At 48.2% G+C, this 13030-nt stretch overlaps 1 protein-coding gene across 1 annotated transcript in view; it reads right to left on the bottom strand.

Annotated features, from left to right (window-relative positions):
• The window catches only part of LOC146190986 (uncharacterized), a 32773-nt gene extending 25727 nt beyond the window's left edge, over window positions 1-7046 (bottom strand). Inside the window, exon 1 of the mRNA XM_084600263.1 lies at window positions 7034-7046. Coding sequence (XP_084456389.1) covers window positions 7034-7046 — 13 coding nt within the window. The remainder of the gene's footprint in view (window positions 1-7033) is intronic.
• Window positions 7047-13030: the final 5984 nt, after the last annotated feature.

Here is a 13030-nt window from a genome sequence, read left to right as displayed (position 1 = left end):
CTGCAAAAGAGGTAGAAGGAACGCACATGCCGAAAGGTTCGTGCGCCGTATCCCAGACCGGAGTAAATAAGTCGGGCAATCATTCACCATTGCTCTAGGGTGGTGCAAAACCTCGCCACAGCATGTTCGCAGGTACGCGCACTATGGCCTCGCTGTCATAGAAGCATCGTGATATTACTGCCCGGAGAACGGTCGCATTATTGCTAGTTCTTTCGGAGTGAAAATCGACGAAAAGGCTCTGTTGTACAGCTCCAGGCATTCGTCGGTCCGCAGCGCCATATATGCATCGATCTGGCAGTTGAGTTGCGTTGAAACGTTTTTATTGACTGGAAGGATCAATGCCATGAATGGGGGTAACGGGGAGTAGGCAGTCTTCAGCATTTGCATAGGTCATCGTTCATCTCACATTCCTCTGGCAGAGCATTTATAGAGAAGAATGTTACACTGAAGTTGAAGCTGTATACATCTATATGCGAGTTTAGCTGCAGTATCAGGGAGCAAAATTTGTTGGCTAAGGCATTATTTTTTACCAGGCTTTTGCATGAAAACGACGTTTGTACTATAGATGTACCGTGAAAGTGACCATGCATTGTTAACGCTTGGCGCAACTTCGCATGCCACAGAAGTATCGATGCTGTATAGGATAGGATGGCTAACATATACCGGATGCTTTTTTAGAGGGTCCAAAATTACAAAAAAAAAAAAAAAAGAAAGGGGGTAACTGGCTCCAGGTTTATTTTACACCTGGGACTTTATTCGGTACTTTGGGGCCTATGAAGACGCCAGGTAAGGGGCAGAATGCTTCAATTAGTACGCTAAATAAATAAAGACGTTAGGTGAAATTTTTGTTTTAGGACGTACGTTGTACTTGCAGAATTGGAGCTCGTCCTCTAAATATTGTAGCCGAGAAAAAAGAAATCTTAGAAAGCTTATAGGGCTCGTTACAAGCCCCACAGATATCGGCCTGACAGGCGGTTTCACATCGTAACATGGCGTCAGAGGGCACGCCCGACGTAGAACGCTCCGCTGTGGCGCTTTCAGGCCGGATTGCAGGCGAAATGACTGCAGTGCGCATTGCGTACTGATACGACGGCAATCAGCGAGGACATGGTCAAAGCGAAACTCACAACGAATCGCCGCACTCCCGCCTGGCTCTCAGGTGATGATAGCCGAGTGACGAAATCTCCTGAGTGGAGCGATCTACGCCACACAGATGGGCTGACGATTTAAGCGGTGGTCGCTACAGCCTGAAGAGATTCGAAGTCGATGACCTGCTGTGTTAATGTATCTCTTTTCTCTCTTGGGCGTGCTTGTCTGACCGCATTTGCGCTACGCAATAATAAAACGTTGCTGCCGTTGCGTTGTTGCCTTGACCGCCTAGTAAAGAGCAGAGACATTAGTCTGCCAACCAAGATCCGTATAACTCGTGCTATGGTCTTTCCAGTTGTTGATGTATGGATGCGAGAGTTAGACTGTGAAAAAGGCTGACCGCCGAAGAATTGACGCGTTTGAATTGTGGTGCTGGCGAAGACTCTTGAGAGTTCCTTGGACTGCCAGAAGATCAAATCAGTCAATATTGTCGACCATAAACCCTGACTGCTCATTGGCGTGTCAAATTCTAAAGTTAAAGCTCAGCTACTTTGGTCATCTGATGAGAAGAGAGGAGTCGCTGGAGAAAGATTTGATGTTGGGAAAGGTTGAGGGTCACCGGAGAAGGGGTAGGCAGCGAACGCGATGGTTAGATGGCATCCTCGAGGCACTGCAGATGAAGTTGTGTGGTGTTAGGAAGATAGTGAGAGACCGGAAAGCGTGGCGTGACATGGTCCATAGGGTCACGAAGAGTCGGATTCGACTGAACGACTGAACTGAACTGCTGTTAGACGAAGCCTCGTCTTTTACTGGTGCCTTCTGATGTTTTCCGCTGAGCCCCGGGCCACCAGCCAAACGCTACCATTGCGGCCTGCGAGTGCTTTGCAACAATAAAAAAAAAAATAACTCTGCCCCGACTACCCCAATATTGGCACGGAAGGCTAGCTTAAAATCAAACTGCTCGCGATTACAAAGCTATGCAGCTTGTCTGCAGAGTTGTGCTCAGTCTCCCCGGAACGGTGTTATACACCCGAGTGTTCGTGAACGCAGCACCGCGTGTGCGCATCGCTCGGCGGACGCGTCTGGAAGGTTGCACTAGCACAGAGTTGATCAGTATTACCTAAGCGAGGCAGAAATCAGATGTATGTGCTAAGGGACAAGGCGGGAAACGTCATCTTAAATATGGACAAGATAGTCAAAGTAGCTGAGGAGTTCTATGCTGATCTCTACAGTAGCCAAAGTAGCCAGGAATGTAATGAAATCGGCGGTAGGGAAAACAGTCAGACGTTCCACCAGTGACGAAGGACGAGGTCAAGAAAGCATTAGAAACTATGAAAAGGGGGAAATCAGCTGGAGAGGATCAGGTAACTGCAGATTTGTTGAAGGGGCGTGGGGGATGTCGTGCTTGAAAAACTGGCCACCCTATATACGCAGTGCCTGGTGTCATTGACGGTACCCGAAAGGGAACTCTAAGGACCGTAACAATTACAGACCAATCAGCTTAGTGTCTGTTACGTATAAGGTATTTACTAAGGTAATCGCTAATAGAATCAGGACTCCTTTAGACTGCAATCAAGCAAAGAATCAAGCAGGTTTTCGGAAACGGTACTCTAATATCGATCATATCCATACCATCAGTCAGGTGATAGAAAAATGCTCGGATTATAACCAGCCCTAATACATAGCATTCATTGATTACGAAAAAGCATTTGACTCAGTTGAAACCTCGTCGGTGATGCAGACATTGCGAAATCAGGGGGTAGACGAGACGTACGTGAAAGTGCTGGAAGATATATATAGTGGCTGCACAGCAACCATAGTTCTGCATAAAGAAAGTCACAAAATTTCCATAAAGAAAGGTGTTAGGCAAGGAGACACAATCTCCACAGTACTATTCACAGCTCACTTAGAGGAAGTATTCAGAGACTTGGAATGGAAGCAGTTAGGGATAAGGGTAGATGGATATCATACCTCAGTAATCTGCGACTTGCTAATGACATTGCCTTGCTAAGTAACTCAGGAGATGAATTGCAAGGAATGAATGGTGACCTAGACAGGAAAAGTAGAAAGGCTTGAAAATCAATATGTAGAAGACTAAAGTAATGTTTAACAGCCTCAGGAAGGAACAGCAGTTTACGTTAGGTAGCGAATCACTGGAAGTAGTTGGCGAATATGTCTTCTTAGGACAGGTAGTAACCGCAGATCCGGACCATGAAAAGGAAATAACAAGAAGAATAAGATTGGGATGGAGCGCATTTGGCAAGCACTCTCAGATTATGAATAGCAGCTTACCGGTATCGCTCATGAGGAAAGTATACAACAGTTGCATCTTACCTGTACTCACCTATGGGGCTGAAACGTGGAGGTTAACCAAGAGAGTTCTACTTAATTGAGGGCAACGCAGAGGGCTATGGAACGAAAAATGGTAGGGGTGACATTAAGAGATAGGAAGCGTGAGTAGGTCAGAGAAATAACTAGTTACTGACATTCTAGTGGAAATTAAGAAGAAGAAATGGACATGGGCAGGACATGTAGTGCGAAGAGAGGATAACCGATGGTCACTTAAGGTAACAAACTGGACTCCAAGGGAAGGAAAGCGTACCAGGGGGCGGCAGATAATTAGGTGGGCGGATGAGGTTAAGAAGTTCGCAGCTAGCACAGAACCGGGTTAATTGGAGAAATATGGGAGAGGCCTTCGCCCTGCAGTGGGTATAGTCAGGCTGATGATGACGATGATGATGACCTAAGCGAGAAAAAGTTACCCCTTTCACCCGCCGCGGTGGTTCAATGACGCTCGGCTACACTCCGGACAACACGGGTTCGAACCCAAGCAAGGTAGCCGCGTTTAGATGGAAGCGAAACATAAAGGCGTCCATGTGCTGTGCGATGTCAGTGAACGTTAAAGGAGGGGGATAAAACTTTATTTTACGAAGAACGTGAGGCACCTATAGGCCTCCTGGGTCTCCGCACGACCCGACTCGCGATCTAAACTGAACGTTAAAGATCCCCATGTGGTCGTAATATTTCCGCTGCCGTCCAATACGGCGCGGCACTTGCTCTTTTTCACTCCCACATTCATAACTTCCCTTACTTGCGCGTTTTAGGTGTCCACAAAATAGGTGGCAGATACTGCGCCTTTCTTTTTCTGCAAACAAATTAATTAATTAAAAATTTGCCTTGGCTAGTGCATGGCCGAAAGCACAGATTTGGGATCAAAGCGTCGCGTCGGGGCGATTTTTCCCGCTAAGCGCAAAATGTAATATTCTTAACTCGTTTTTAATTATTCAATAAATTTATTTCAAGTGACGTTAGGCGGGTGCGAAAATTAGCAAAGCAGCCCGAAAAGGTTAGGCTCAAAGAAAATCAGTTTCTTTAGCCAGTCGTTAGCGAAGTCAGTTGACTTTGGTGAAGAAATGACCGGAGCATCTCATTTCCGTAGGGGAAAATTCGAGGAACTCGCTGGCTACAGTGGCCTCGCTGAAAAATGCCAGATGAGCATCACAGGAATGCAGGCGCGGTGCTATCCGTGGATGCTTGACGTGCCGCGACGGCAGCGGTTGCATTTGGCACCCTCACCCGCGGTTTTGCTTGCTTCAGCCATTTGAGCCATGCGGACGGCGTGCTGTTTGCAGCTGGAGTTACTGGCTGCGAAAATTGCTATGTCCCTCTCTCCTTTTCCAGCTGGCTAGTCTGCGGGTGGTCTGCCCCGTGGCACGTGGCGAATCATGGCGGTAAGGCGCGGCTTGTATGCTAACCGCATGCGGCACAGTCATGGACCGTCAAGAATGCTTGCAGAGAGAGACGCGTAACTAAGGGCTTCGGCGGACTTTGTGATTAGTTTAGAGATAATAATGCCACGATGATTTCGCGACTTTTGTTCTATCTGCCTAAATATCGCCGCCGACATCACTTTCTTTGCCGCTCGAAGCACGACGAGAACCCCTATATATGCTTCGAGTTTGTGTCGTTTTGAGAAGTGTAGTTTTCTCCGTTTTCACCCTCATCTGATTTGTTAGAAACACCGGTACCGGAAGTGATGCCACCTGAACTGACATCCGGTTCCAGCGTTTTCACCAGTCAGATGAGTTGAGGTCATGGCGAAAACGATACTTTTGAAAACGACGCAAACTCGGAGTACTGTCATGATATGAGCCCGACTGGCGACTTCTAGATGTTTGGTGTTTGGTCTCTGTGTTTTAACTCGGCGTTCCCGGCAATAAACCGACAATGATAAAATAAACCCGACAGCCGGGCTTGCTAGTATCGCTGCCACAGAGGTGTTTCTTTTTTTAAACACAACTTCGCCCAGTTAATAAAAAGTTAGAGCGCATCACCAGTTCAGTGTCCGTCGTTCATTGTTCTCTTCCATGCAAGGCAGCGGCAGGAAGTGATAATATTTGAGCACCTTTTGGCATTGCCTTTGAAACGATTTCAGGCATGCTGCCTCTAAACTGCGATTTCAAGCTATACACCGTAGCCATTTTGGAGCCATTTAGTATACTCGTGAAAATCGGGCACCATTTAGGATTACTACTGGAATTTTTTTATTATCACTCAAATTCGCAGTAAAATGAAAGGGAAGCCACTGCTTATTGTCTAGTGAGTGTAGCAAAGTGTTATCTTGTTTTTATTTGTGAAAAATATATTTTGTTCAAAAAGCCGGGAAAGAGCTTCACGCATAAGCACGTGCCCTTACGCCTGGTTCTGCTTAGCCTGCCCGACAAGAGACATCACAGAAATCGCACAGAGGTCAACACGTTCCTTCAGTATTTGTCGATACCACACGAACATTCCTTAGTTGACCGGCATCATGACTGCATGGGCCTCCAAGGGTCGCCCTCATTTTATATCCCCTTCGCGGACGTGTCCATAATAGGCCCTTCGCAGGACTTCAGTTTCACGGCGAATCCCGCATAAACCTGCCGCCCATTACGCCTCGTTCTGTTGCGTCGTACATATTGGTGATGATCTTACTACAGTCAAAAGTCATTGCGGTAGCCTTTTGGTCTTGTCAGCTGCATTTATGTGACTATAAGGGCGGGTTTCACGTTTATGCGCTGCTTTTATAGAAAGGTGTTGGAATCGAACACTGGACCCGATGCCACTAACGCACACGCTTGAGAACTAACAACAGCTTTTAGCAGCTTATAACTAGCTAACGATCGTAATTATGGCTTTCAGGACACATCAGAGTATTTTGGGGAAAAAATAATTTCTGACCTGGGCACGCACGTTGCTGATTTTGAGAAAAGAGGTATGTCAACAGCTTATAGCGTAAACTTGTGTTCTTCCAGTCAAAAATTTGCCATCAGCATTGCGTCTCAAAACAAGAATGCAGTGAGGCAGGAACTCGTTTGGGCAGCACTTAGCGTTTCTATGCCGGTCTACATGTATAAGGCTGAGAGAGAGAGAGAGAGAGAGAGAGAGAGAGAGAGAGAGAGAGAGAGAGAGAGAGAGAGAGAGAGAGAGAGAGAGAGCTCTTCTCGTTAAATCGCATTTGGAACCCAGATAATTGTGTTTTACTGCCCGGATGACTGGAAATATTTGCCCGGATGTTGGATCTAGTTCTGTTTTGAAGTTGCCTCAGGGTCGCCGATAGTGGGAACTAATATCATTTCATGCTTAAAATACCACGCGGTTACAAATATGACACAAAGTCATGATGAAGCGCGCGGATATGCTTTCCTGGAGGCTGCATTATGCAAATAAGCAATCGCCGCAGCCTGAGAAAACACGTGTTAAACAGCACAAGTCACTTATATATATATATATATATATATATTACACCTACTGACAGAAAGTGAATTTATCACGTACTTGCGCTTTCATGCCAGTAAGTGCAAATATATAGAGACAATTGAAAGGAGCGCTTCTTCGCTCATGCCCGAGAGTTTCACAAAGTAGCATTGGCGGTGTCGTTTGCGTACTAACTTTGGCAACTTACTATCGAGGCCCATGTCCGGAGAATCGCGTGTCAGATCGCGTTGGTGCGAGTTACGCACGCAACTCTGGCAGCGTGGTAACAATGCTCCCTTCACCAGAACAGCAACATATTTTATCTCTACGCTGAAGCAATTGAGCTCTCTTCTTTCATATTTTGAGCACTCACTTCACCTTTCGTGCTGCTTACGTGACGTGACGTACACGCTCTATTCCAAATCTCCAAGGTCGAAAAAGCAGGCAACTCAAGCTTGCCTTCGTTTTAGTGAGCTCAACAGCGATTCAGCATGGCCAAGCAGACTTTCTTCAAAGCGGGCCAATACTTTTCACGTCAATTTTGAAGCCAAGTTTCTTCTGCGGTCCAATAAAATAAGAAATATGAAATGCTTCTAAATGCAGTGTTCTTTTGCATGCACGAAAACATAAAAAAGTAATTTAAAGTAATGCTTTTTCGAATGTTTTAATGGCACAACATTGATGGCCCTGTTCTCCAGAAAATTAAGGAACATTAGGGAAGCGTTAGGTAAAAATCACGGGGATGCCTCTCGCATCGGATAGTTGGCAGGTGGCGTGGACCTGCACTGATTGGTCGTCGGGTTATGACGTCACGAAACCACATGCGGAGCCAGCATACGCCGCCACCTAAGACATCGCCTTTCAGGTGGATCGTCATATGGCCTTTCAGCACATTTGGTTCCCGACACAAACACGCTGCACTGGCCACTCAGGCACGTTCGTACTGCTTATGTCTACGTCGGTTGGTTCTTGCACATAATATGGAAGCTCAAGAGAGTTACGAGTGTATGTGAGATAAGGGGCACGAAGAAAGGAATTCGCCGTCATATGAGTAGCTAATCGCATGCACACGCTTGAATATCCGCAAGGGGAGCCAGACAATGGGAGCATTTAACGCTTTCGCGCCATATCCTTAAAGGCGGAGTTTAAATGTCCCCATAATTAATAGGAATGTGTCGTTGCTTTTTGTGGACAGTAATTAGTGAGACAATTTATATTCGTTGTGTGATCATTATGAAGGGCATTGGTAACGTAATTAAGCAGAAGTAATTTTGCTATTTTCTCTCTTTCCTAGCGCAGTGAGGCAGACTGATATGACCAAGCTATTTCGACACGGAAATAATTATTACGAAGATTTCCATTCAAAATGGCCTCAAATAAGGAATAATAGCGACTCTACGTGCGGGAAATGCAGAGCGATTGGCATTTTATGTTTAGGACGTCGTGGTTCCCAGAAATATCTCCTAGTCCTCCAGAGCTCCTCGTCACGTGGCCTTCGCCGGAAACCAGCGGACGAGCCCCTGGGCGTTTCATTTCTCTGTCTCGATCGCGCAACTCTTCCTTCCCTTTTTTGTACTCGCCATGAAAAGACGCGCCCCTCGAACCCCGAGGCAGGATTTCGAGAGCGCCTCGTTGGGCACGGACAGTAAAGAGATCAGAGTTGTGGCGTGCCCAAGACGGAGAAAGAGCTCGGTTCTCGTGAGCCGCGACCGTGCTTCATTCTGCCTTCGCTCTGACAAGTCGAATAAAAGGCACCACTATTCGGGGTGCCTCTCGACAAAGATGAAAAGCGCCAGCGAAAGATCGTTCTTCTCTTCTTTCTAGCACTCGTCCATTCGGCCGCGGCGAGAGTTTGGTATAGCGCTCGGATGTAACTTTCTTTGTGCGATGGTTGAAATTCCATGCCGAGTGAAAAACAAAGTCTTTGAGATCGTATCGCAGAGTCCAAATTGGCCCTCAAGATGTGCCGTCCTCAGAGTTACCCTTTTTGCTGCGCCAATTTGCGTGTAGCACCGCAACATTGAGCGGCTCACTGAATGCCTTGGCAACGGCATTCGGCTTCTCAGAACGAGGACACGAAATTGGATCCCGGAGGTGGCTGCCGCATATTTATGCAGGGACACTTTAAAACGCCTGCCTTTATTATATTTTAGAAAACGAGAAATTTGGAGCACTATAAAAAACGAATGAGCATCTCATATCCGCCATGCAGGCTGGCTACGGCGTTTGGAATTCGCAGCTAAGCCCAATGTCGTTGCATCGTAACTCGGCCCTGGCGACTGTATTTAGATGTAGGCGGAACGCCTGAAAGCTGTCAGCGCATATCAAATAATGCTTGCCTGTATACATTATACAGGAGCGCCTCTATAATGACCCCACACATACCTCCATATCACCCCGTGTCGTGCTGCAGAAACAAGAGATATGTGAAATCAAGTAGCCCCCGCAATGAGGTGAGTGAAGTCCCTAGAAGTTCCTAATCGTGACGCATTGTATGGGGGCGCCACTGCACATGTCTATGCACTCCTGGTGACTAGTAGGGTGCTTCGATGCTCACGAGCAGGCGCACACTTTTGAGGCACTTTGCATCGAGGCACTTTAGTGTCTAGGTCTGCCCACTCTGTGGCCTGATGTGCCGGTGGAGTTATCACACAGTAGCCCACCGTCAACAGGGTTGTGCCAAGGAGTTGGTTGCGTCGCGCTCGTCACCCGTTTCGTGAACGAGGGCTGATCAGCTCCCTGGCCAGTAGCGATGAATTCGAGTCGGCGCTGGTGAGATGAAGAAAAAGCTTTATACACTATGTACAGGCATTTACACAACGAGTTCGGCTCTGGGGCCGAAAGCTAACATAGCCATACGCGACTCTTCTCGCGCAGCGACGGCCGGGAAAATTCCGCCGCGTCAGCTCTCTCAGGAGGCGAACTGCTCCCGATGGACGCTAGTGACGAACTCGTTGTGTAAATGCCTGTAAATAGTGTATAAAGCTCTTTCTTCATCTCACCAGCGCCGACTCGGATTCATCGCTACCGGCCAGGGAGCTGACAGCCCTCGTTCACGAAACGGGTGACGAGCGCAACGTAACCAACTCCTTGGCAAAACCCTGTTAACGGTGGGCTACTGTGTGATAACCCCACCGACAACACTGGATGGCAGCTGCGGGATTGACCGGCGTCAGGCACCTCGGCGCGGTGAGTACCTAAAGTTCCCCTCAAACGCAAGACTTTCTCTGACACACAGGGTAGCTTAGAGAAAAGCTGAGAGTAGCACTGTGTTAACCTTGCGTATTTCAAGCCTACAGGAAGTGTTTTGAAAACCAAGGGATGCTGAGAGGGCAATCAGTGTGAGAAAGGCTTGCGCGTCTTTTGCTAGGAGCGAGATAGCGAACCTTTAGTACACTATTTTAAAAAGGCAAACAACAAGAGGCCGGTGTAAAGATGGAGAGTTACAAGGTCAGAGAACTTCTCCAAATTTGTGATGAGTTGGGCATCGATTTGGGCTCAACAAAAAGAAAAAAAGGAAATTCTTTAGATCATGCAGGCAGAGGAAGTGACGGCTGAGGAAGCCGCAGACGCCTGGAATGATATTCAAGAGGGAAAAGGGAAGGAGGAAGCCAAAAGGCTAGAACTCCAAAAGCGCGAGAAGCGTGAAAAGCTAAAACGCCAAGAGTGCTATGAGTGTGAAAGGTTAGAACGCGAAAAGCGGTTTTCCCGCTTAAAGAAGCTTATGCAGCTCGAGCTTTCGGCACATGAAAAAAGTGTTGAAAGGCATGAAACTTCAATTGCCATTCAAGGTAACAGTTCGAAGCCGCGAGAGTGTCTGCAACCATTCTTCATTGCCGAGGATATGGCAGAGTACTTGGCAGATTTTGAGCGTGTCTGCAAAAGTAGGCGCTTCGAGCGAAATACTTGGGCACACAAATTGGTAGCTCTTCTCTCCGCTGAGGTGTCGGAGGAAATCAAGCGCGTGTTAGACGGTGACTTGAAAAACTGCGATTACCTGAAAGAGTCTTTACTGAAAAGACATCGGCTGTCACCAATGGAACTTAGGGACAGGTATCAGCGGGAGAAAAACTGTACCAAAGCGTTCTTGGATTTGGGGTATCAATTGAAAGCCGATGTAACCGAATGGCTAGATAGTCAGAAAGTCTCGGAGCAAATCGTACTGGCACCTAAAGAAAGACAGCAAAAATTCAAGTGCTGCCGCCGAAAAGAGCGGAAAGGCAGGTGCATGAAAGAATGTTGTTATCGAAAGGTGAGAAAACGCAAACGATCGCGAAAGGAAAAGAAGCGGCGATCCCAGCGGCGCAAATGCACCCGCGCCGAGAAAATGCGCGATTGGTGCGCAAAGCGTAAGGAACGAGACAGATCGCTTAACAAAGCGAGCAACTTGTGCACGTCTGTTCTTTCGCGCACAAAGTGGAAAGAAAGGTCTCGTACAGAAATGGACAGCCGAAGCTGTAGCGGAGGGAGGAGAGCCAAACCGCCCGAATACTGCTAGGCATTCTGCCGCTTGCGGAAGAGAGCAGCACAGTGCGAACTCGGATGCTTTCAGTCATGCATTCGAGACATAGCTACCTTCGACGAGCATTTCGTCGCTAACGGTAATGCTGTAGGCAGATCGGGGCAAAATTGAATGACCTCCTTGCTTCCTCAGTTGTGGTTTACGGTCCAAGTGATTTCAAGAAGACTTTTGCATTACTGTTCATTAATTTTCTATCCTATTTAATGTATACCATTAATGTGCAAAATTGCTGTTTTAACCTTGTGTACTGCATCCTACACTTGCCTCTTGTTATAGTGGGACCAAAAAGGGGACAACAATGTAGCAATTAACTTTGAAAATTTGCCTCTGTTTGGTGTTTGACGGGTGACCTAGGGTACTTTCTTGTGTTGGGTGTTGCCTGTTGTCGGTCGGTTTCGTAAGCCGCAGAACAGTCCACCGTTACCAGTGGCGAGTGGCAAGGGCATCGGAGCGACCCGAGCGAAGTTGATCGGCGTGCCCCGGCAACAAGGCTGTAGGCAGAGATCCTGACCTGGCGAGTGGAACCCGAGACACCTGAGGCTACCTGGCGCCCGGACACTGGACGTGAGCTTGGAGGAACCTGGCGAACGAGCGCGCCCGGCATCCGAGCCACATGCGAGCAGCTCGTCTTCCCGGCGCATTGTCTTCCCGGCGCATTGGGGTGCTGTTGTGCCCGGCCAAAGCCGCCCAGAAATTCATCCGGACGCCAAACTTCTTCGGCGAACGCCTCCTTCACAAAATCCGGATACTTCTCTGCTAAGCACTAGTGCACTGGAGGCGAGCCGTGCCAAAGGGAGAAAAGCGACGTGTTTCAACATGAGCTGAGCGTCCAGACAGCACGGTGCCGTGGCCCTGGGGTGGACCCCTTCTCGCCCCGCGGCATATTTGAAGAAAGAGCGCAGCAAGCTCTCCCATTGGCCCTGCGAAAATGATGCCGTCGGATTGGACCATTTGAGCGTCAACGGTTCTCGGTTACGGAGACTCAAGTGCTTCCGTTCGAGACTCCGAGTGTGAGTTCGTCACTAGAGTCCATCGGGAGCAGCTCGCCCCCTGAGAGAGCAGACGCGGCGGAATCTCACCGCCCGTCGTTGCGCGAGAACAGTCGCGTATGGCTATGATAGCTTTCGGCCCCAGAGCCGAACTCGTTGTGTAAATGCCTGTAAATAGTGTATAAAGCTTTTTCTTCATCTCATCTGCGCCGACTTGGATTCATCGCTACCGCCCAGGGAGCTGACAGCCCTCGTTCACGAAACGGGTGACGAGCGCTACGTAACCAACGCCTTGGCAAAACCCTGTTGACGGTGGGCTACTGTGTGATAACCCCACCAGCACAACAGGCCTCAGCGCTAGGGGTTCACTGTCACTTTTTGCCTCCCGAAAACGCCACCCGGGTCCAAGGACTTCAGGCTGTCGTCTAGGCGGGCAGCTTGACGCCTATACTCTATCTGCTGGAAAATAAAGTTTTACCACTACCCCCGGCGCCCCCATGGAAAACGACCATGTTCGGAACTTTAATAAGGTGATAAGGGGGGAGGGGGAGTTACTTACTATATAGTATCGTTGGCCCCCCGTTTAGACACCTTCTCAAACACTCTGCCCCGACCCCAAAGCAGAAACTGGGCCTGCCTGCTGACAGTACATCGCTTCATCATATTGGGTGGGTGGATGGATAAAAATCTTTTA

The sequence above is a fragment of the Amblyomma maculatum genome, chromosome 4 (assembly GCF_055883805.1).
Source record: "Amblyomma maculatum isolate TAMU_Amacu chromosome 4, ASM5588380v1, whole genome shotgun sequence".
Lineage (NCBI taxonomy): Eukaryota > Metazoa > Arthropoda > Arachnida > Ixodida > Ixodidae > Amblyomma > Amblyomma maculatum.
The sequence above is the reverse complement of the archived record's forward strand: the minus strand, read 5'-3'. Positions and strand labels throughout refer to the sequence as shown.